The sequence below is a fragment of the Gymnodraco acuticeps genome, unplaced genomic scaffold, assembly GCF_902827175.1.
Source record: "Gymnodraco acuticeps unplaced genomic scaffold, fGymAcu1.1, whole genome shotgun sequence".
Taxonomy (NCBI): Eukaryota; Metazoa; Chordata; class Actinopteri; order Perciformes; family Bathydraconidae; genus Gymnodraco; species Gymnodraco acuticeps.
The window spans coordinates 1,466,112-1,491,116 of NW_022992130.1; the positions used below are offsets into that span (position 1 = coordinate 1,466,112).

At 39.9% G+C, this 25,005-nt stretch overlaps 2 protein-coding genes and 1 pseudogene across 2 annotated transcripts; all 3 read right to left on the minus strand.

Moving 5' to 3' along the window:
• Positions 1 to 7,185: 7,185 nt before the first annotated feature.
• Positions 7,186 to 13,392, minus strand: LOC117538211 (annotated as a pseudogene).
• A 502-nt stretch (positions 13,393 to 13,894) lies between these two features.
• Positions 13,895 to 16,170, minus strand: LOC117538189 (free fatty acid receptor 4-like). The gene is made up of 3 exons (XM_034203757.1): positions 15,634 to 16,170; positions 15,423 to 15,554; positions 13,895 to 14,640 (listed from the first exon to the last, which is right to left on the minus strand). Exons 1-3 carry the CDS (start codon positions 16,168 to 16,170, stop codon positions 14,254 to 14,256), a joined length of 1,056 nt encoding a protein of 351 aa, XP_034059648.1. The 3' UTR covers positions 13,895 to 14,253.
• A 1,420-nt stretch (positions 16,171 to 17,590) lies between these two features.
• On the minus strand, positions 17,591 to 25,000 carry LOC117538190 (centrosomal protein of 55 kDa-like). The gene is made up of 9 exons (XM_034203758.1): positions 24,995 to 25,000; positions 20,753 to 20,914; positions 20,434 to 20,622; positions 19,646 to 19,711; positions 19,171 to 19,383; positions 18,900 to 19,027; positions 18,611 to 18,803; positions 18,054 to 18,158; positions 17,591 to 17,805 (listed from the first exon to the last, which is right to left on the minus strand). Exons 1-9 carry the CDS (start codon positions 24,998 to 25,000, stop codon positions 17,635 to 17,637), a joined length of 1,233 nt encoding a protein of 410 aa, XP_034059649.1. The 3' UTR covers positions 17,591 to 17,634.
• Positions 25,001 to 25,005: the final 5 nt, after the last annotated feature.

Consider the following 25,005-nt stretch of genomic DNA (forward strand, 5'->3'; position numbering starts at 1 on the left):
TGTTTACGTGGATTAAATAAATTGACTTACACAAATGAAAGCTCTGCATTCAGAGTAGCACGGTCACACTGTGGGAGCAGTTTCATTGTATGCTGCTTTACTGTTAGAGGGAAGGGTGGAAGAATAAAGCTAGTGATGGAGATCCTTTAAAGGAGACTGCTCACTTCTGAGAGGAAATATTCAGAGAAGTTGTGGACTTGAAGGAGCTGGAAGGGACACAACGTTTTTTTTTTATAAGCAGATGTTGGAACTTAATGGAGAACAGTGGTTGTTATTGTTGTGCTGCAAGATGATGGTTAGACACTACACTACATTTTTCATAAATGCCGTCATTCATGGCGCGAATAGAACACACACTGTCCAGCAACTATTTGACCACAGCGATGTTCGCAGTTATTGATACGCCTTTGCCTGTTTCTGACTGACTTCTGGGATCTGTGTTATTGGTTTTCTGTAACCATTGTGTGACTATATGCATGTGCATGACTTCATCAGTATATCTTTAAAGTTAAAAAACATTAAAAAAAACTGAAACAAGCATTAAAAAATAAATGTATTCCTAAAGCAGCCTGTCCTCCTACAAAAAACGACCATATAGGTCGATTGTTCAGCAGCTAAATACGACCCAGAGTCACGTTTTAAAGTGTAGCACCTCTAGTGGTCGTGTAAGAAACAACATGCTCCTGTCGATTGCAAACGCTCCGGAGGGTCGTTTATTCACAAATTACCCTCTGGAAAATCCTAAATTGTGGAATAGTTTGGCCATTAAAATGCTTTTTTATTAGATTTCTAGCGAGAAGTGTATATTGTACTTTTATAATCTACGTCCAGTGGATGTGTAGGATCTACAGTTTGATAGATATACGAAGATAATTTGAGGTCTCGCCAGGAGAACGTGTACCGTATTCCATGTAAAGTTAGCATGGGTGAAAACAGTATTTCCGGTCTCGAAGTTTTCATAATAAAACCGGAAGTATTCCCCACACTGTCAAATGATTACACAGTGATATCTCCATTACTCATCCACTAAAAAACATCAGTTTATCCTTGTTAATTACACAATATTGATTGGTTTAAATTGTGTACAATGCTTTTGTGTTTTTAACCTTCGATTCGGAAAAACAAATAGTTTTTTCGGAGTTTAGACACTACAGAGTTTCCGAAGACACTACACTACCCAGAATCCCCAGCTATCGTTTGGGACTACAACATCCGCCTTGCTTTACAAACCCCGTGATTAGCCCTCAAGCTCTGTGATTGGATGTTGGAGTGGCAGTGCGACAAGGTTACGCCGAATGTCAAACAGCTCTTTGAAATGGAATGGAACCACGCCAGACTATCCAAAACTGGACTTGGACGGGTCCAGCCCATCCCTCCCCCACAGAATTACATGTTTAATTATGCTGGCTATTGTGTGTTTCGCAATATGTTCTATGGCACGTCTCTACTGGGAATAGTAGTTTTATAAGACGTTTTCGTATTTCCCACAATTAGAAGTTGCCAGTATTAAACTGTATACATCCCTGGAGGTTTAGGGGATACGAAACACATTGGTGTTATCAAATTTAAAACATATCATTAATACATGGGTGAAAATTGCTTGTGCCCATAATGGGCAGCATTAATATACCCACATGACAGCTAAGGTCAGAAGAGCTTTATTTAACAGCTGGTCTTATGTCTGTGACCCCTCCTGTTGTTAATTGATGAGCCTGAAACATGCACTTGTCAAGGTTCAGATGCACATTTAGCAAATATGGCAGTAGCCATCGATCATCTTAAGATAAGATACTTTATTGATCCCAAGTTGGGAAATGTTTTTGTTACAGCAGCATGTACTACTTTGTTCTACTCCACTACAATTCAGAGGTCAACCTGGTATTTTTACTCTACTACATTTATTTTTGTTACTTTGCAGATTCTGATTAATGATGTGAAATATAAACAACCCTTAAATCAGACTTTCGTTACACCTGAGTAAAATTCAGCCTTATCAGTTTGTCTGTTTTGCACATCCTCCTGTTAATATCTTTGGATGTCCTGCACTAAACTGTTTTATTGTAGAGATCACTACAGTATCTTCTTGATATTTTCTATTCTATATTTCTATCATTGACCCCTATTTTGTATGTAGGCTACTCTTAATATTTAAATGTTTTCATAAAAATTAAACTTATTCAACAACTAAATTCAATAACGTGCTTTAACCACTAGGAGGTACGGTTTAGACCAGTGGTCTAGTTAATAAAACATAATAATATCAAACATAATATGACTATTCACTTTATTGTGAAATTAAAACAGAACGGTAAAGGAAAATACAGTTTCAGTCTCTCAATGTGAAGCTTATGCATTGTACCATAAACGTTTATAGACCTGTAACAGTCAACTGCATGAGGAGTTGGAAAGGTAGTTCAGAAAATCAGTAATATCTTTAAAAACTACAAAAAAATCCCTTTCTATCAGCTGTGCACCGTTATGGTGTAAATACAGACTATCTACGTATTGGATCAAATATAAAAGTCAGCCGAATTAGTGTTGATACTGCAAGGAGACGTATTGTGTGAAAAGAAATGGAAGATGTTGTTCAATTGTTGATATTTTATGGTCCACGTCACGTATTCAGTTTTGGCGGCATCTCTTCCAGTTTGTCAAAAGGTCTTCTGATCAGGGCTCTATAAATACATATCTACGGCAGATATGTAATATTTAATGCAGCCGAACCGTGTATTACAATGCCGTTATGTGATGACTTTCAAAGAGAAAAGCAAGAACACTCGGAATAAAGTATTATTATTTTTTTTTAAATGTTTTCCGATTTCATATCACATAAACACCATATCCCGACGTGCATTGCGGCGTGATTTTAGCCTATCAAAACCTCTGAAAAAAGAAATGTGTCTCTCAGAATCGAAAGAGAAAACCCTATGGGAAAAACACAAAAGCATTGTACACAATTTAAACCAATTAATGTCGTATAATTAACTAGGATAAACTGATGTTTTTTAGTGGATGAGTACTGCAGATATCACTGTTAAATCATTTGATCATTGGTTTTATTATGAAAACGTCGAGACCGGAAATACTGTTTTCAACCCGTAACTTTACATGGAAGCTTGCCGCATATACACGTTCTCCTGACGAAACCTCAAATCATCTTCGTAATATCTATCAAACTATAGATCCTACATAACGACTGGACGTGGATTCTAAAAGTACAATATATACTTCTCGCTAGAAATCTAATCATAAAGCGTTTTAATGGCCAAACTATCCTACAATTTAGGATTTTACAGAGAGGGTTATTTGTGAATAAACGACCATCTGTAACGTTTGCATTCAACGGGAGCACTAGAGGCCGACAACTTTAAAACGTAATTATAGGTCGTATTAAGCGCTTGAACAAACGACATATTTGGTCGTAATAAGGGCTTAAACAATCGACCCATTTGGTCGTATGAGTTGGAGGACTTGTTGTCCTAAAGCAGACATTCATTTTTTTCATTGCTGGTTTAAAAACTATCCTCTTTGAAGGCCTGACCTTCCCACTATGGAAATGTAGAGAAAACAAAGAGCCCTGTCAGAGGTGGATTCATTTACCAGCTCTTATAATTATATATGGATTTTCTTAAAAGTCTAATCTACCTACAGTAATTATCTCTTTGGGGTCACTTTCTGCTTAACACTTTATAATTAATTTAATCCTGTTTTTAGATATTATTGGTTAACCCTTCTCTTGCGTTAGGTCATACCCCCCTTCCCATGCTATTTTCGGTCAAAATTGACCGGTGTGTTTTGCACAGTGATACCTCTGGAACCCCTTATCCAATTGTGATGGTTGACATCTCATTTGAACAGTCAAAGCAAGTAGAATCAAAGGATGACAGACAGAATGACACAAGGGGTGAATTTCATATTATTTTTGGCAGTAAGTTCAAAGATAGTGCTTATTTTACATTACTGTATATTATAAAAATGCTTGCCATGTAGGTGTTTACTGGAGATGGAAATGATTTAGTTAGTGTTGTTGCTGAGATTCTTCCCGTTCCAATGATGTATGGGATGTATTGATTTGATACAAGCAAGCCAGTGTTTCATGTCATGGTCCGGACCCACCTGTGGGCCCATCAAGTTCAGCATTCACTGTGATGAACATAAAATAAGACACTGATACTGTTTTCTTCAATGAACATTTATTGAAAGAGAAATATACCATAACAGAACATGTGTGTGTGTGTGTGTGTGTGTGTGTTCACGTGTGTTCACGCACATAGTAGGCAATGCAAAATTGTGGAATGTCACCTCAGGCTCCTCTATCTCAGGGGCATCTCCCTCAGGGGCCTCTTCCTGGTCTGTTGTAGGCTCATAGTCTGGATCGATGTTGTCTTCCATTTCTGAGACATCTTCCTCTATCTCCTCTTCATCTTGTTCAATCTCCTCTTCATCTGGTTCAAAAATGTGTCCAGAGGCCCTCGTACAGAAAATCTGGGTATGGAGGAAAAGAGAGAGGGGTGAGTTCCCTGACACACCGGGGACACATATTCATGTATAAAAGACGTACAAAAGTGAATTTTGCATGATAGGTCATACAAATTATATTTACTTACTTATTTATTTATACTGGCCATTCTATTCTATCCTATTTCTGTCCTATACATGTTATATAACTACATTTCACCTTATCTTACATGCCATACAATAATACAATAATGCATCATATAATTGTTTGTTTGTAGCCTTTATTTAACCAGGTGAAAGCCCCTTGAGATCAAAAGATCTCATTTTCAAGGGTGACCTGCAGGACATTAGTTACACATGTAACATAAAAACAACAGAACAACAATAAGGATGACATACAACATAATGTGCAGGGTACAGTTTACAAACTCTATTTACAGTGACAGGTACCATGAGTATCAAACAGCATGTCACCCAGCCGAGTTTTAAAATGATGCAGGGGAACCAAAGTGCTCAGTTTTAAACATGTTTGCAGACTGTTCCAATTTAGTGGAGCTGCACAACTAAAAGCTTTCTTCCCTAAGACAGTCCTAGCACTTGGCACATTTAATAAAACAACATCATGAGATCTCAGGCAATATGTACTTTCAATTCGTCGAGAGATCAGAGAGCAGATATAAAAAGGTAGTTTACCCAACATGGCTTTGTAAATGAACATGTACCAGTGACTGAGCCTCCGTACAGTTAGTGAAGGCAGACCTGCCTTGGCATACAGGGTACAGTGATGAGTAAGTGCTTTACAATTTGTGACAAATCTCAGTGCACTGTGATAGGCGGCATCTAACTTTTCCAGGCAATGGGCAGGTGCATTGATATAGATCAAATCACCATAGTCCAGCACAGGTAAAAAGGTCACAGTGACTAGCCTTTTCCTGGCTTCAAAAGAGAAACAGGACTTGTTTCTGAAAAAGAAACCTAGTCTAACCCTCAGCTTTTTAAGCAGGTTATTGACATGAAGTTTAAAAGTAAGACAATCATCAAGCCAGATACCTAGGTATTTATAACTGGTAACCACTTCAAGTACTTGTCCTTGCATAGTAACAATATTTAGGATGTGTATGTATTATGATGACATTTTATATTAAATTCACATCATTTGTTTAATTTCTCTATTTATCTACTTTTGCTGTTAATGTGCTACTGCAACAAAACAAATCCCGTGGGAAGAATACATATCTTATTCATCTTAAATAAGTTATTTAAATAATTACCAATATGGTTTTAAATCACTGTAAGAGAAAATGTATTTGCATATTTCACAATCACACATTCATAATCCTCCTCCTCCACCAGTGATGGATGCTTAAGGTATCCTCTCAGGCCTCAGAGCTGCTTACCTCTCATGATGCCCAGGCTTTAGTAGGTGAGATGCTCTCTGGTTCCTGTATGAACTATGCCTCATATCAGTAGGATTATTACAAATGGCAGAAACACAAGAAAACCTTTTCTTAAATGTACATAATATCACTTTCAGAGACATATTCAACAATCACTGCAATTAAATATGTAAAAAAAAGCACAAAAGCTGAAAGAATGAGATAATGTTGAACCTTAATAACCAACTATTTGTTGTTGAATATTCTGACCATATTCTAATTTCGAAGTTTCAAAGGATTTTGTAATACTCACACATTTTCCTAACATTTGATTTGATCAGAAAATATGTGTTCTTGTTATAGTAAAAAGCAGGGGAAAGGCAGGGATGCCTTTTACAACATGGGATCTTTCAGGGATTTTCTCACGTGATGTAACATAACATCTGCTATAGCCATCCTAAATAAGGTCAAACAGATCCAAAAAAGACAAAAGACATTTATCTTTTTAAGTCCAAAAAGATCATTGTCAAAGGACAAGACACAGGACTCTTTAACCAGCTATTGAACCCCATGTAAACCTTTGTAAACTGCAGCCTACAAGAGGGGATATTGTTTTCTTGTTTCTGTACTCTCTGTAAACTATGATATGAAAGTAAGTGTATGGACACATTGGCTAGCTATAGCTTTTGCATATTCCTGTTGCTCATAAGGATGTGCATGTTCATTCGATGAATGAATATCAGCAGCCTGTAAACAGAAAACAGTAACGCAGGTCTCCTGTAAGCTTGTTAGCAGTTAATTAAAGGCTGATGTTTGGTCAGTCCTGCTCTCCTAAACCCCTTTAGCTGTAACTCAGTAGTAGACGCAGTGTAAACAGACGCACCTCGGAGAGTCCTGGGATCAAGAAGGTTAGAAGTCTCCATCAGGAAACTCCTTCTATTCAATAATGTGCTGCCAACTATCTCATACTCAGACATCCATGATGCAAAGCACAACATGAATATCACCCTTCTTGCTAAATATATGTAATTGGGCCACTTAAAACGCACAGCATGAATGACTTGAAAATAAACTTTATTGACATTGCAGATTGTCTTTTACATGATGCTATTGCACATACAATTATGTATTTAATGCTATTAATTCATTTCCGTCAAATTTCTTGGCAAAGCATTCGCTGAGATTTAAAGTTCTAATGTTAACAAATGCGTGCATCTGAAGAAAACTGACATTGTTCCGTTTACAAGCTTCGTTTAGGAAAATAGCAACACCATCATAACATAGTTCAGTTTCTGCTACTAGTATAGTAGCATTCGTGTGCTGCACAGTTTATGTATGACACCTTCCCATCATGTAAATGCCACATGATCTCTGCACACGTTGACTTATGAGCAGGACAGCAGTATTTTTAATGTATGTAAGCAGTGGACTTAGCCAAAGGGGCTTATAACCAAATCCAATTCTGTCAAATCTTCTTACATCTCTCACTCATTTGCTATGGACATATGCTTGACATTTTGAAAGCACTATTTGCAATTTAAAAAATAAATGAGTTTAATAATTGTTGTTTGGTAAGCTCTTTCTATACAAAATAAGAGCATTTTATTTGACTATTTGTATTCCACCCCAAATAAATCATATTAGAAGCCTAACATGTCTACTTAATTAAACCATGGCAAAAGCAAAAGAGAGCGAGCTAATTATCCTGATATTATATTCAGTATAAATTGTCATAATGGATACAATCCATTCTTTAAGTATATACAATATTAATACATGTTTTTATAGTATGACATAAAAACTGTATGTGCCCAAGGTTGATGCCAATTAAAACAGCTTTCTCTATCAGAGAATATTTGTAATATAATAAATATGTATTGTATATACAAATAATTATTCATGGGTTCTTTCACATTAGAAATTCCCTCATCTGTTAACACACATGCTCATACACTTCCACACACTGTACACACACACATTCAGACACACATTCATAAATGCCTCGATTGTCCTAGAGGTCGAGCAGATCACGCATGTCTTTGACTTCCCGGCCTCTTGAACATCTTAAGAGAAACAAATAAGAAAGAGGGTGAGAGGAAAGTTGACGTGAAAACACAGAGTGATCAGGAGGGATGTGTTGACGCACCTTCGCCTCCACCCTCCAGCTTCTTCTTCTCGTCTTCGATAGCTTTCATTTTGGCCTCGTGGACGTCTGCGAGAGCTCTCCACTGGCCTCTGTTTATATTCAGCCCATCGAACATCGGAGTGATCTCTATGTGAAAGCGAGAAAACTCCTACAAACAAACAGAAAATAATTTACGGACAAAAGTATATAAATATGTTGTTTGTGTTATTGTTTATTTACATTATTTGTGTCTCTACCTTGTACACAAAGGAGCAGACAAAGTCAATGAAACCACATTGCATCTTGGGTAGCTCCTCAGCGTGATCTCTGTCCATCATTGGCTATAGAAGACGAGAGATTATAATTATTGTTATGACTTCATGATAACATACAGTGCAGACAACATACCAAAAATCATTAGATTCTTACAATAGGCTGCTGATCAAGGACAGTCCTCTCCAAGTCGCCCTGCTCCCAAAACTCTGCTGCCACCATTAGAGCGACCTAGGACCAGTAAGACGATGAGATCAGATGAGTGATTCATGTTTCATTATGATTCAGAAGCCGGAGGAAGGGAACTTACCTTGCTCTGAACCTCCCATGGCTTTGTAATGGCTGACAGGTCACAAGCCGTCATCATCATTGCCCTGCGGAAAACAAACGTCTCTATTAAAGAACATTTTCTAATGACAGAGAACACAAGACAATCTCCATAAATGGTGTCAAGACGGACAGCGTTTATTCACATGATTATAAACTTGTATTTACATGATAATTTCCTTCCTGGTTGGATTGGTGGAGACGAAGTTGACCTTGTCTTTCTCGTCTGGAATCCCCTCCACAGATTCAACGATTTTCTGGAACATTGTTCTCTTCCTGAGAGAGGACAAGGAGGTTAAGATATTTTCAGGAGTCCTTAAAAATCAATTAATAGGCTTAAAAATGGTTTCTATATGATGAAATGGAACAAAAAAACTCCTCACATACTTGAAATAGAGGGCGAGATCAGTGGCAATAATGCAGACTTCAAAGAGATGCTGCACTGTTTCAAACTGACGCTTCTGAAGGTTTTGGAAGATGTTCAGGTTCTGTGATCGAAAAAAGTGAGAAAACACCAAAAAAAGAGTATGAAAAACATTTGCCATTAGATTTGTTTTTGTCTATGTCAAACCACAACTACTGTCAATCACATACATGTAAAGCTATAAGCACCCACCTCATTATCCATCAGGGTCTTACTGTACTCAAGATGATGCCGCTCCATTACTGAGGAGCTGTGCAGTTTCGCCAGTGGGAGACTGACTCCTACATAATAGTCCAACAGAACAACATTCCAAATGTTTTAGTTTGTTTTATTATGTCTTTTTCAGTTTTCACCATCAATTTAATACCATTGATTTGACTTAAAAAATGATGATGATCTGTCTGGTACAGATTGTTGGTTCCTCTGTGGTCAATATCGTGGCAGAATCCAGCAGCGACCATGGCAAAGACATCAAGATCGGTGTAATACTTCTTCAGTTTACCTGTCTGTAAAGGAACAAAGAGGTCAACCCTGCATTGTAATAGAAAATCCACTTTGTAATTAACAAAATAGAATTTTGGTGCGAGAAATGTGCCTCACTAGAAGCAGAGAGAACATGGTTTGTCCAACGTTGAAACCGTGCCTCCAGTTGTGGTAGGTGACGTCACGGTATCCCCTCTGAACAGTGAACATCCATCGTGTCAGGGTCTGCAAAAACAAAACAGAGCTGCGATCAATCTTTAGATTTACATTGTCCAAAACTATTTCAGAACACATCTGTATCTTTTAGGGTTACATAGTGACTGATATGGTCCAAAGTCATGCAGCCCAAAGGAAAATACTGGTTTAAATTGAAATGTAATCTCTCTGAATTCATAACGCACATATGTTGGTGTGTTGTGTGTTTCAGGGGATGGTGCGCTGCCCACACAGGCAGGCAGGGGGGAGTGTCGTGAACAGGCAGGTTTCCTCTCTACTGTACCTCGGCTGGGACCTTGAACTTCTCCACCACCCCGAGCTCGAAGAAGCAGCGGATGCCGCACTTTACGAGCTCCAGCTCTGACAAAGCGAAGTCACTGAATCGGAACTCGAGCAGCTCCACCTTCTTGGCATCGGGGATGTTGGTTCTCTGCACATTGGAAACAGTGTAACCTTCAGTAAACCATCACAAAAGGAGTTTATGAGGAGCATTGTACTCCACCCATCACAGTGCTGCTTACCAACAGTTTGTACATCTCCTTCTGGTCACAGTCCTCTGGTGCAGAGCCAAACTTCTCTTGAGTGTTCTGTGGGGGAAAATTGAGTTTAAAGGAAGCTTGTTCCACTAATCTGTTTTCAGTCTAGTTGAAGTAATATCAGTAGCTGAGCTGCACGTCATCAAGTGTGGCTGTTGTCTGGTACATGAGCATCTCCTGGGTAATATCCTTCCTCCACTCTGTCCTGTTCAGTTTGTCGTATGTGTCGCTATTCAGAGTGGACCAGCCAAGGAACTGGGTAAGAGCCTGGTGACATGGACAAATACAATTAAATTATGTAATTCCAACAGATTCTTCCAAACAAATCTCCAACGGTAATTTCAATGATACAAATATAAAAAAGTATATTAAAGTACGTTTATAGTTTATTATAACAGCATTCAAAGAATTGAATTGGAGATATTAGAATAGGACAATGGTATGACATCATTTTAAACACAAATACTAATTAAAAAGAAAACTATTTCTACTGTTAGGGCTTGAAAAGTGAAACAATATAAACAAAAAGAGCCACTGAAGACGGGTAGTTTCCCATACTTCTGTAATTTGTTCATCATTCTCGTCAAATGGTTTGCCATCATTTCTGTTGAAGAAAGTGGCAACTCCAACAATTTCTTCCTTTTTGTTGACGATGGGCAGGGACAGGACGTTCTTAATCTTCCATCCAGTCTCATCCACCGCTTCTTTCTGTCAAACAAATCCAACAGAACATCCAGATTATTTCAGTGTGTAAACATCTGAGCAAATGTAATTGAATGCCGGTTGTTTATTTTCACCTGAAATGCAAAGTAATCGTCTGCTTGAGTGTTCATCATGTTGCAGATCTAGAAGAAGTAACAAATAAAAGAGGTTATCACAGGTGTGTTTGGAAATCAGCAAATCTCAAATACACCGCAGTGTTCCCATTGAAAAAAGGAACAAAAATGGAACTTACAAATCCGTTACTCAGCCACATATGATGGGAGGCCGCTGACCAGAGCCCAGTGGTCCGCAGGGGGGCCGCTGTGAGTTCAGAGGATGAGTACCTGCTCGACTTCTTATTACACCAGTTAATCTCTACAAATATGAGAATAAAGCTACTGTGCATTGTGATACTTACGGGATAACTTTAATTTCCTCCTTGCCTTCCAGCAAGTAGTCAATAATCTTGTAGAAGCTGATTTCCTGAACGGGAAGAGAGCATTTATTCATATTATATTTATATGTTTAATCTTGACAAATCAGGGAATAAGGATAATGGGAATATAAAAAACAGTGTTGGACTTACTCTGCCGTCAGGTGTCTTGGGGCCTTTGTATGGCTCCTGGTCCCCTAGTTTTATTGCCCACTCATCAAAGAATTCCTGGTGAACAAAAGGCCAATAAGTTTCCATATTTTTAATAAATACTTCATTAAATGTTTAGCTTTCTTCAGACTTTCGTTGACGCACCTTTTCTTTGGTCATGTCCAGGAGTCCCACGGAGTATCTCTCACACTTGATGTATGTCCTCACTGTATATAAAGCTTTGTGAAACTGCCTCTCGATATCTGTCAACTCTTCAAAAACTTTGCTGGCTGACCACAGCAACACCTATTGAAAAGAAAAGCATTTATGATTTTAGAGCAGCTGGAAAATATTTCCATTTTTGTTTTATTGAGAAATATGTCAATTTTCTTTCCATGCTGTTATTGGAAAAAAAACTGAAAATATACAAAATGTACGCTGTATTTGTACCTGACTTCTCCTGGATTCTACATCCCACATGCAGGAAGTGTGACCTTGGAGGACGACCACACTAGCAAAGTTAATGTATTTGCTGCAACATAAGAGCAAAGAATCATGTTGTCTTTGTGAATCCTTTTTACTATGTAATGTTATTAATCTTCAATTGCAACAGATCAGTCAATTTCTATATTGGATGACCTCTAGAGTCACACAGAGGTCATTAAACAAGACAAGCAAACACATTTCTGAGCTTCCTCTCCCTAAATGGATTATAAATTGTGCTTTCATATATGGAGACAGTAAAGCTGGTGGGCTAAACTGGTCCTATGATGCGACCCTGCTGCTGGATTTGTCTGCTTACTACTGCACGTTTCCCAGCTCACTTGGGGGAGGCAATAATACCCTCTTATTCAAAATGGAACATCCTGTCCACTTACCTCCTCATCACTCTTTGAAAATTCATCAGCACCCTGTTTGTTGAGTGCCATGATGACACCGATGGGCTCATTTTCATACATGATGGGGACAGTAACCATGCATTTGGTGGTATATTTGGTCTGTTTATCCACAAAGTCATTGAAATGAGTGTTCTAAAAAAATAACAGGACGACAGGTAAATGGGTGCACACAGAAAAAGTATTACTATTATCCTACTAAAATACAAATCGGCATTAAAGTGACTAAAGCAGTTGTTATGTTAAAAGCTGTAATTAATGTTCAGGTTAAAAAGCCATGCTACTTCTAATTGAAAACAAGTTATTTAACCTATACTATCCACCTATAATATTTTTTTAAAAAACATCCAAAAGTAATTGTTGGGCATTAATAAAACTGAATAATAGGATTAATCTACTGTATGTATAATCTGTAATACAGACTGGTGTCTATTTGTCTTATTTGTTCATTTATAAATGCAGGGCTCTATAATCAAGTTTATATTTTAATTAAGCCCAGTATCATAAATCACTAGTTCCATTTGCATCACATTTCAATGTAATTATCTTTGGCACTAGCCCACCTTCTTAACATCTGCAACAATTCCCATGTCGGTGGGAAAAACAATCTCTACATTGGGATTCACAAGATTTTTCTCAAATGAGGAATTGTGGGTCACATCGAAGAGGATCGTGGACAGCTCAGGTGTTCCGTTGCGAGACCTGTAGCCGAAGTAGCTGCATCGATCCGCCTGGATCAGCAGAGCAACCCTCTGGAGAATTTTATGTAGAGTTTTCTCCATCGGGGCGTTTGTCTTTAACTCCTTTATGATCTCAAATATGAACTCAGACTCCTGGATGGTGCTGACATCCTTGTAAGAGGATGGCTCTTTGACCTGCACCTGGTTGTTGAAGGCAGCAGTAATCACATCTGCCTGGACTTTCTTGTCGTAGTACTGCTTAGCGAAATCGGGGTTGTTGTCAAGAAACTTCTCTAATGTCCTTGTCTGCCATGTTGCCCACGTTTGGATACACAATCCCCTCTGAACAAAGATAATCCTTTCAGGTGTGTACAGCAGTAAAGATGAGGCACTGCAGACTCTACCGAGACATTTTCAGAACTCCTCTGTGGACAGCGCTCCCACCTTCTCCTCTGTAACAGAAGGTAGTGAGTGGCTTACTGGGTAAGGGGATCCAAGGGGGCGATAATAACTTACGCAAGGGTCATAAAGCTGCTGAGCTTTCTTAACTTGTAAATCCTGCCGCCTGTCATTTTAGTGGGGACAATCCCATCACATGTTATGTTCACCGAGTTATGCACATGCATGACCTGCACTGTAGACCGGATTATGATGTCAAGACTGCAAGGGATCCTGAGGATTTCCTATTTTTTTCTGATAATATAATGAGATCTTGGCAAACTAATGTATTTTAGGCAGAAGGATAACCATACAACCGAAAAGAGGGTTAGAGGAGCCATTGATATGCTGATTAAAGCTGTATAAGTGTCTAAGAGAACTAGGATGCAGCCACAGAGGTAATGTTATACAGCTGATACATTCAAAAAGAGCAGTGACAGCTATTTCTTATATTATAATTATTATACAGAAAGTCCTCAAGATAAACAAGTGTTTATTTCTAGAGACTGGCTTTCCTGGGCCACTTCTGTCAGATGCATTTAAACAGCGACAGGATTAAGTAGGATTGCAACCTGCAGCATTGATCTTAATTACTCTTGTTGGCAGGCAAACATTGGTTAGTATACTTGGAGCAAGCAATGGAATAAAATAAGTGTTTTTGTTCACTATAATAGACTAAATAAGCTGACTAATATAACAATTAAAACTATATATTTGTACAGAACAATCTTGATGATCATTGATGCATCCCTTGCGTTCGACCACTGCCACGGTGTACTTTTCTCAGCGGAGATACAACAGATCTGTAGCAGAACTTGCGCCAGCGGTTCTTGAACTGGAAGACGGAGTAGAGGATGGGATTGAGGGCTGAGTTGGCCAGTGTGAACGTCACCACCCAGAAGAACATGGTAGAAGAGACTTCTAGGTGACCCAGGAAGTACCTGGCCATGATGAGAGAGGTGGTGATGAAAATGGGGCTCCACATGATCAAGAAAGAGAGCACAAGGACCAGAAGGGTTCGAAATAGCCTCATATCTTTACGGGAGACATTGTACTCGACAGAGTCTCCAACTTGGGGCTGGCTGTCTCGGTGTCGGAGCCTTAGTTTACTTCTTTTATAAATCTGGAACACAAATAAAAAATATTACAAAATAGTGGCTTCCTTTTCTTTATGACAGCATACAAAGTGGACAAAAAACATGAAATTAAAACCATCTATGTAACATGGTCTGGTTGAACATATGGAGCACAGTCTCAAACTCCCATGTAGACTTCCCAGAGCTAAAACCATATGTGGCTGACAGTCGGTTACTATCGTCTGTATCACTTTAATGTCCACATTGGCAGAACTGATTACCCATTGTACTGTTGACAGTTGATAGTGCAAAGCTCTCCACCCACACCCACACATTTTCACCTCCAGTAATTATTAAAGAACATGCATCTCTGTTCCCACAATAACAAAGAAATGACTAATCATTGCAGACGGCACAAAGTCAATAGATCCGCAAATAAATGGGCATGAGCTGGGATTAATAGTTTAATGAGTAATACAGGGATCTCTATGCAACTTAACAATGTAAGGGATAACACATCATTTACAATAGAGTGGAATAAGGTCAACCACTTTAGTGTACAAAATCCAATTTGGGTCAGATAAGGGGTAACGTTTTACTCTTGTTAATTATTTGTTAGAATTTTAGGTAATTACTTAGCATCTTATAGTCCATGTAAGCGTGAGTGCCACAGATAGGGTGGCAAGGTAATGACAAAGGTTGGACTAACTTATTGTGAGATTTTTTCACAGAAGGAAAAATAAAAGTGTAGTTGAGATTTCCTGATCCTAAAAACTCCACCCTCCTACAGTATAAACACTAACTTCCGGACATTACTCCATAAACCCACCTGTAATATTTTGCTGTAACTGACCACAATAATGACCCCTGGGAGAAGGAAGCACAGGGCAGTGAAGGTCACGTTAAACACAATCTCCCCAGTTGGGTCAGGCCACTTGAGAGTACAAATGTGTTCACGTTTCTGTGGAAAACACAATAAAACACTCATTAAAAAAGGTAGGAACATTTAGCTTTCCTTACTACCTTCAATCTTTCCATACCTGCTGAGGGAAATCCACATTGATCACAGTGAAGAACAGACTGAGGGGAATGCAGGTGAGTGCAGAGAAGGTCCAGATGAAAAAGAGGGTGGCAGACACCATCCTGCGGTTTAAGGTGGGCACGGCCTGCAGCTGAAGGATGGCCAGGACCCTCTCCACACTGATGGAGGCCAGGGTGGTGATGGTGACACAGCCGCTCATACAAATCACATACGGCACAATGTGACAGGCCGTAAACCCCAGCGTCCAGGACACAGTCCACCGCACGGCCACTATCAACGGGATCATGCTGACAAACAGCAGGTCGGCCACAAACAGGTTGAGGGTCAGAATGGTTTTGTTGGCCAAATGCCTGCGTTCCCAGGTCAGCAGGGCTGCAGCGCCCACATTAGCTGCCACAGACACCAGGAAGACAGCGGTGATAACCAGGGTCTCAAAAATAGTGGCAACATGATTTAAGTTTTCCCCCCCGGAAAAGAAGGAAAAATAACTTAGGTTTCTTAGATGGAGAAAGTGAGTGTGATGGTGAGTATCCATATAGATGTAAAAAGCGTGTCTACTCCTGCAGTCTGCCAGAGAAGTGAATGAGGAAATGAGCTGATAAGAGATACCAAACAAGGGGAGGAGGGTTAGTGGGGACAAATCTGTGATGCTTTGTTCTCCCTACCTGAAGACAAACATTACGAGATGTTCTTTGTGCTGTGCATTTATTATTCTCCAATATCACATTAGTTTCATTAGTTTTCTAACATCAACTTGCATTTCACGCATTTAATGACACACAACTGTTCTGTCGGCTGGGATTGAAACGACTTACTTGTGTGTTAATCCAATTTCTTATCTTCAATCAATTGAGCTATTTAGCGTGTAAACCTCAAAGAAGCCGACGAGATCTAATTAGTTAGACACCACTTTTATTGACGCTGTGAATTAGATTATCGGGTTTACTTCTTCTGTAGTAATGCAGTAATTGACCAGTGGTGCTCCCAAACACAGGATTTTCCTCTTGGGCAAAACCTACAGGGATTTATTGATACATTAAGAGGAGAAATTGACTCAATACATATTTGTTTTATCAAAACTAACACATTTATCATATACTAACTGTCTACAAATATGTGGTCTGTATGAAAAGTACCTAAAGGCAAGGGAGGTGTCCTAACCATATTAAGATATATTTTTAAAGCTGTTAGCTTAAAGTATGTTAACCCTTGGTGTCATGTTCCCTTTTAACCCCCCCGTCACTGCACAGACCTTTGACTTCCAATATTGTTGGCTAGCAATACAAATCCTCGTCTTTAAATAGCACAGGAAAGGGATTAACACAAGTTGAGTGAAGCAATTCATCTGGTTTCAATACTGTGAGACGAGGGAGGGGTCAAGGACCTGCAGCAGCCCCTCAGTATCACACATAATTATCTTTATTTTCTACAGTAAGCTACAAACAAGACCACTGGCTGATGTTGAGCAGCATTTACTAGGTTCACCATTGCCGATTAGCCTGTTAGCTTTTGCTAGTTGGTCATCAACCAAGTGCATGTAAAGATGTGAATGACATTAGTTCTGCAGGTATTTGGTCAGAAAACTAAGTATTAAGCACATTTAAATGTTGCCTTGGTGGTTGTTTTATCCTTAAAGGCTTAATATAAAAAGGAAAATAATGCAACAAATTACAGCCATTATATCAAAATGTGGATATAATGCCTGTAAGGATATTTCTAATGCACCTAGTCTATGTTGAGATATTTCACTAGATTAGTGAAGTGTCAAGATCACCAAAGTCCCTCGAATGTATTCTTTAGCGACCTTACATTTCTGCACTGCCACTACACCTGCTGGTAAAGCAAGAAAACATTTTAAAATCCAGCCAAAGCTTTGTGGAATACTTCAAATCTAAAAAGCACAACTTCAGCAATTCACCACAGTAGTTTATTAAAAATAACTCTGGTTACACAGTACAGAAACCTTAACAGAAGACAGAATTGAAGTTCTCGGCTGAGCTCAGTCCAGACAGGACTCTAGGTGGACCATCAGTTCTCGGTACTGACTGCTGGGATACTCGGCCCGACAGCCGGGACACGCCAGGAAGCTTTCATTCAGCAAGCTGCCGTAAGAGGAGCACGTGGAGGGGGGGTGTACCGCTTCACATGAGGTTTGATCCGGCTGGTCTCTCTAATATAAATGGAGTCATTGATCAGTTCTATAATTTGTGTCCAGAAAGAACATACAGCTGTATTTTTCTTAAATATTAACAATGGATCAAATTAAGATATGTCATTTCAAACCGGTGATTCATAGTGACTCAGCCAGAGAAATGATTACCAACTTATTCTGCCCCAAGAAAATGTAATGCAGCTTAAAGGTTCATCACTAATAAAGTTTGGATATACTATTTACAAATAAGTGATTTTCATACCAACCTGTTCTTTATTTTTTTGCAGCCTCTTCAGAACCCCACCCGTTTGTTTCTTTAAATACGCACAGTTCTGCTTCTCATCATCAAGGTCTTGTGAAGAAATCTTTATCTAAAATTAGAAAAGTCCCCATTACAATATCAAAAAGTATAGCTGTAGAAATATATATATTTTTAATTAGGAATAATTCGTAGTTTAGATTGCGAAAATGGTCTGTGTCATTATTGAAAGTGTATGGAAAAATAAATAAAAATATTGACTGTATAAATGTAAACTCATTGTGCCTGACTCAATAAAAATAAAATTAAAAAAAAGCGTATGAATTAACAACATGCCTTAATTTCTAGTTAATACTAAGGATTTATTCAACCAAGGGGACAAGATAATCGATAACCGATACTTTCATACCTGTCGCTCCAAGTCTTCAATCGTTTCCTGGTCTGCATGGTGACTATTCAAAAAAGCCTTCTGCATGACAGTAGACTAAAAAGAGAATGTTATTCTGCATTTGGAGGATTTACATTTTTCCTATTTGCTAAAAAAAAAGTTCAATTAAGACCTACCTGCAGAACGATGCGTGCCGACTTGCGCTTCTCCTCATTCAGTCTGCATTGAAGGTCTTGAGTCTCAGCGGTGATCCATTGGTCCTCATCCTCAGAGCATTGAAGAGGTTCCTGTGGACTTTTTCTGCTCGTAATTTCATTTTGCAGCTGCTGCTGCTTGAGCTCTTCCACCTCATGTTCCCTTTCTTGGCACCTAAGGATCAAACAGCTTGTCAAGTAGCGGACTAGTTTTCAACTTTGCCAACTTTAAAAAAGGTTTATAATGTTCATTTTGTAGTAGCAGACATACTGGTTTCGGGTTATTATCAGGGTTTGGTGGATCATGTTGATCTGCTCCCTGAGCACATCCAGCTCCTCTGTGGCTTTCTGTAGGAGACTTTCATAGTGCTGCTGCATCTGGGTTAGTATTTGTTCATTCTCTGTAATAAAGGAGGCAGAAATGGTAATGTTAAAATATAGATGTATGTACAATGCATGATTTGTCCGATGCATAAAGACATAGATCCTTAAAGACTGGGTCCTTGAGGGTGATCTTGATATCTTAAAAACTGTGTTGTGACAGTCTGTTGCCCCTTGTTGCTCCAGTGGTGAGTGCCCACTGCCCACTGTCCCTCTGGCTCACCCTCTGAATGCTCCTCATTGTGCCGCTGTGAGCGACTCTGATTGGCTTCATTCAGCTGCTTCTCCAGCCATAACATTCTGGCCATGATTTCCCTCACATAGGCCTCTCTCTGCTGGTCATATGCCAGCCACTGCTTGTTCTTCTCCAAGGCCTTGGGGGATTGAATAAAAGAATGAGAAGCACATAACCGAGAAAGACAGAAAGAGAGTTGTGCCAGGGTTTAAAGCAAAAGAACACTCAGTAAGACATTTATACTGTACACAGAGGCACTGCTTCACGTAGATACAACATTTTGCATTTAATGCAAAACAGAAGAGAGTTAAAGATGAAAAAATAAAACGTTGGATTAGGCACAAGTGAAAAATAAAAACAGTAGACATTTTCCAGATGTGTGGTCACTACACAGTACCTACATCACTGAGTTGCTTTGGGAGCTCTGCTGTGGTTATTGTTGAGTCCCATTCACTTGAGGCAGAGTCCTACTTGACAAGGAAATTACAGTACAGCATTACATATACGTTAATGAACAGACTTTATATATTTTTTATTTATTTAATAAAAAACAAAACATAGTCAAAACATGTCACAACAAGGTCCAAAGTACAGCCCAGTGGGATTTGGAGCATTATATTCTTTGTTTTGTGTGTCACTTGGATGGTATGCTCTGTATGAGGAAGAGTGTTTTTAATGGAGAACAGTGGTCCTTCACTAAATGGAAAACACTTAAAAACAACTGCTGCCATCTAGTGGTGTAAAACTGGCAAGAGAAGCTTTCTCAGTAGGAAGCAAGTAGCAACACAACCAAAAGCATTTTGTTTATTAAAAGAAGGACATTTTGACAAATCACAGCATTTAAAATTAAAACTCAAATGCTGGGGGTCCTTGGGCTGAGGGTCCTTGTATTGTGCATGCTGGCTTTCAGTCATGACTTACTGGGACATATGAATGACGTTTCCGTGGAAGTGCCAAATAACATAACATGTAATAGAGGATTTTACAAGAAGAAAGGAAAAAAACTTGTTGTAATTCCCATAACAGAACACATATTTTGCTATGTAACAATATACAAATGTTTTTCTTATAAAAGGGCAGGTATGTTTGTTTAAAGATGCCTTACAGTTACTTGCATTAAAATGTATAGTTTTACCTTCTTCCCTGCAACTTTGTTCTCGAGATGTTGACACCTAGTTGAAACACTCACAAGCTTGTTCTTGATCTCATCAGTGACCCCACAGTAACTGGATAGGCTTCTTTTTCTTCTCATACTCACTACGTCCATCAGATTCCCTTCTTTCTGTCTCAACTGCTTCGACGGCAAAGCAATATTCTCCTGTTTGTCTGTGAGCTGATGAGAACTCTCCAGTCGAAAGGTTTCAAGAGAGAGGAAGCGCTGCGAAAAGACATTACAAATATATATGGATTACTATTAATAAACAACTCTAAAACAAAACCCTGCAGTACAGGTTGAGACATATTTAAACAGCACTGATAGTTTGGATGAGTAGTTTGAATAGGTTTACCTCTAACAGCTTGTTATGTTCTGAATGTTGACGAGACAGCTCAGCCAGGGTCATCTTCAGGTAGGAGTTCTCCTTCCTCAGACTGCTGACAACCACATCAAGCTCAGGGATGGGCTTTCTCCTGGGGCTACCCTTTTGTTTGGGGGACGCCATCTCAAGCACCTGTGAACAAATATAACACGACACTGACACTTTCAAGAAATAAAACATTTTCATTTTTTGTCAGAATATATTATTTCAACTCTGAATGGATCCAAGTTGATCACAAAAACTGGAAAAACTTAACCCAAGATAGTTTTCTAATCGTTTTTGAAGAGAAATTAAAAATACATTCACAGTTTATTATCAGATCAAAAATAATCTCATTTTAATGCAGGCAAAATCATGCAATGTATTAAAAGATTTTATTTTCAGTCATCTCATAAACATTAAAAACATTACATTACATTACATTGCATTTAGCTGATGCTTTTATCCAAAGCGACTTACAATAAGTGCGTTCGTCCAACAGAATACAACTTGAAGAAAACAGAATCATAAAAGTACATCAAGTGCTACTCAACTGGCTTTAGAAAAGCCAGTCCTTTATTAGTATAAAAGTGCTTTGTTAATAGTTCTATCGCTCGAAGTGGAGTCGAAAGAGATGAGTTTTCAGTTTGCGCCGGAAGATGTGCAAGCTATCTGCCGTCCTGATGTCAATGGGGAGCTCATTCCACCATCTTGGAGCCAGGACAGCAAACCCACGTGTTTTCGCCGTTGGGAACTTGGGTCCCCCTCGCAGCGAGGGCGCAGCGAGGGCGCAGCGAGGGCGCAGCGAGGGTGCAGCGAGTCGTTTGGCTGATGCAGAGCGTAGTGCACGCGCTGGGGTGTATGGTTTAACCATGTCCTGGATGTACGAAGGGCCAGATCCATTCGCAGCATGGTAAGCAAGTACCAGTGTCTTGAAGTGGATTCTAGCAGTTACCGGAAGCCAGTGAAGCGAGCGTAGGAGCGGAGTAGTGTGGGAACATTTAGGAAGGTTGAAGACCAGACGAGCCGCTGCATTCTGGATGAGCTGCAGAGGTCGGATGGCACATGCAGGTAGACCAGCCATGAGGGAGTTGCAGTAGTCTAGGCGTGAGATGACGAGAGCCTGGACCAGAACCTGAGTCGCTTTCTGTGTCAGCTGGGGACGTATCTTCCTGATGTTGTAAAGCGTGTATCTGCAGCAACGGCTTGTAGCAGCGATGTTTGCAGTGAAGGACAGGTTGTTGTCTAGGGTCACACCCAGATTCCTTGCAGTCTGAGTCGGGGAAACAACTGAGGTGCCGATGTTGATTGTTAGGTCAAGAGTGGGACAATCTTTTCCCGGAAGGAAGAGCAGCTCAGTCTTGTCAAGGTTGAGTTTGAGGTGATGAGCAGACATCCACTGAGAGATGTCAGCTAGACAAGCAGAGATGCGTGTGACGACCTGGGTCTCTGAGCGGGGAAAGGACAGAATTAATTGGGTGTCATCAGCGTAGCAGTGGTAAGAAAAACCATGCGGGCTAATGACTGATCCGAGCGAGTTTGTGTACAGGGAGAAGAGGAGGGGACCAAGAACAGAGCCCTGAGGGACCCCTGTAGTTAATTGACAAGGGTCGGACTCAGACCCTCTCCAAGTCACCCTGTAGGTACGGTCTTTCAGGTATGAGGTGAGGAGGGAAAGTGCAGAGCCTGAAACTCCAAGTTTTTGGAGAGTGCGAAGGAGGATCTGATGATTCACCGTGTCGAATGCAGCAGACAGGTCAAACAGGATGATGACAGAGGAGAGGGATGCAGTTTTGGCAGTGTGCAGTTCCTCCGTGACAGCAATGAGAGCAGTTTCTGTGGAGTGACCTGCCTTGAAACCAGACTGGTGCGGATCCAGAAGGTTGTTCTGATTGAGATAACAGGAGAGTTGTTTAAAGACAGCGCGTTCAAGTGATTTAGACAGGAACGGGAGAGAGACAGGCCTGTAGTTTATAACATCAGACGGGTTGAGAGTGGGTTTCTTTAGGAGAGGGTTTACTCTTGCCTCCTTGAGACTGTTTGGAAAGTGACCAGAAGTTAGAGAAGTGTTGATGAAATGGGTGAGAAACGGTAGAATATCAGGAGCGATAGTCTGAAGGAGGTTTGAAGGGATAGGGTCCAGAGGACAGGTGGTAGGGCGGGCAGAGGTAATGAGGGTAAGAACCTCACTTGGAGAGAGAGGAGAAAAGGAGGTAAGTGTGTTGGTGGAAGGAGGGTCTGGTGACCCAGCGGTGAGTAAAGGTGAGTCAGAAAAAGAAGAGCGAATATCATCAACCTTTTTTTCAAAGTGGGTAACAAAGTCGCTTGACAGAAGTGTGGAGGGGGGAGGAGCTTTTGGAGGGTCCAAGAGGGTGGAGAAGATGGAAAATAGTTTTTTAGGATTGGAATAGGAAGATTGGATCTTATCTTGAAAGAAAGTGCTTTTTGCCTGAGAGATCGAAGCAGAGAAAGAGGAGAGGAGAGCCTGATAGGTTAGGAGGTCGTCACGGTGTTTGGATTTCCACCATTTCCGCTCTGCTGCCCTAAGGATGGTTCTATTAGCACGCAGTGCATCATTTAGCCAGGGAGCAGGAGGGGACTGACGAGCCTGCCGAGATGTGAGAGGACAGAGCGAGTCCAGAGTGGATGAGAGAGTAGAGAGGAGAGTTTCTGCAGCAGAGTTTGGAGGCAGGAGTTGGAACGAGTCAGAGGAAGGGAGGGCTGAGAGCACCGACGAGGCAAAGGTAGAGGGAGCGAAGGTTACGGCGGACAAGTGCAGGATGAGAAGAGATTAGTTTGTTATGTTTGGAAAGGGATAGAGAGAATGAAATGAAGAAGTGATCGGATGTGTGGAGCGGGTTTACAGAGAGGTTAGAAGTAGCGCAGTTCCTTGAGAATATGAGATCAAGGACATTGCCAGCTTTATGAGTCGGTGGGGACGGAGACAGTGAGAAAGCAAAGGCGGTTAACAGAGATGTTAGTTCGTCTATCTTCCCCGTCTGGAGGTTGAAGTCTCCGAGAAGTACAGCGGGAGGGCCAGTTTCAGGGATGTGTGAGAGGAGATGATCTAATTCCTCCAAGAACACCAACACTAGCTGACAATGGCCTCCAGATGTCTATTACATTTCATTCAAACCTGGAGCAGTATTTCAAGAAATCGAAACATACATATCAAAGCTAACATGGCCCAGTGCTCGGCAAACATTTAAATATCTGACGATCACTGAATCAGATTAAAAGCTCCAGAAATGCCACCTAATGGACGTAGAGGAGACCGTTTTGGACTCTTTTGGCTACAGTAAATTATTGATAACTATGTTTAGTTCATCACAAAGGGTAAAAAAGTAGCCAAAGTTAACAGATATCACATCCTCTCACTGGCTCAACAAGGAATGGATTGGTGGTTAAACTGGATGCTGAACTTGCTAAACTAATAGCTAACGTTAAACTAACGTCAATTTAGCAAACAAATACCCATTTGCACACACTTTGAAGCTGTGTTTTTGTTGCAGGTAATATTGACAAATGTAATATAACACCATATAATGTTGGTTAAACTAGACAGGTAAGCATATGTTGGGAGGAATAAAAACAAAAGTTGAAAAAGCGTTAATAGCAACTTTAAGCTAAAACCTTGCTAGCATACATTGTTGATTCATTAAGTGTACGAAACATGACTTTCACCGTCAGATTAAACGCCTAAATGAATCTTGATCATTTTAGAAGACGTTTCACTATGTGCACTGCATTAGCATATTTAGTTAGCATCGTTACCTTGGGAGGGAGTGATGGCCTCTAGTTCAACAGTCTGTCATTGATTGGATGGATTATTGTGCTACTTTAAATACCGCCGCCCAAAATCCACTGCCCACTATGACGCCGATTTTAGTTTAAACAATGATGTAGTTTCTGGGGCAGCGCTTTTTCTTACTTAGTGCTATGTGTGTTTTGGTTGTGTTTATTTTTAAAAGTATGGAGCGAAGGCTGCATTCTATCATATCTTTATTTTAAGGAAGGATGCATTACGTACAACGCCACTGGGGGGCGCTGAAGTACAAGAGAAGAGTGGACCGACTCTGCTGGTTTTCCTGGATGATGCCTGAATTAACTCATAGTTGTAAACAGAAATACCAATCAATATTAAGTATGAGGCATTTAAAAGTGTTTAAATAAAAAGCTAGACTGACTATCCGTGTGATATCTGAGTTTTTTTTTCTCCTACTAACTTCCCACACTCATGTAGG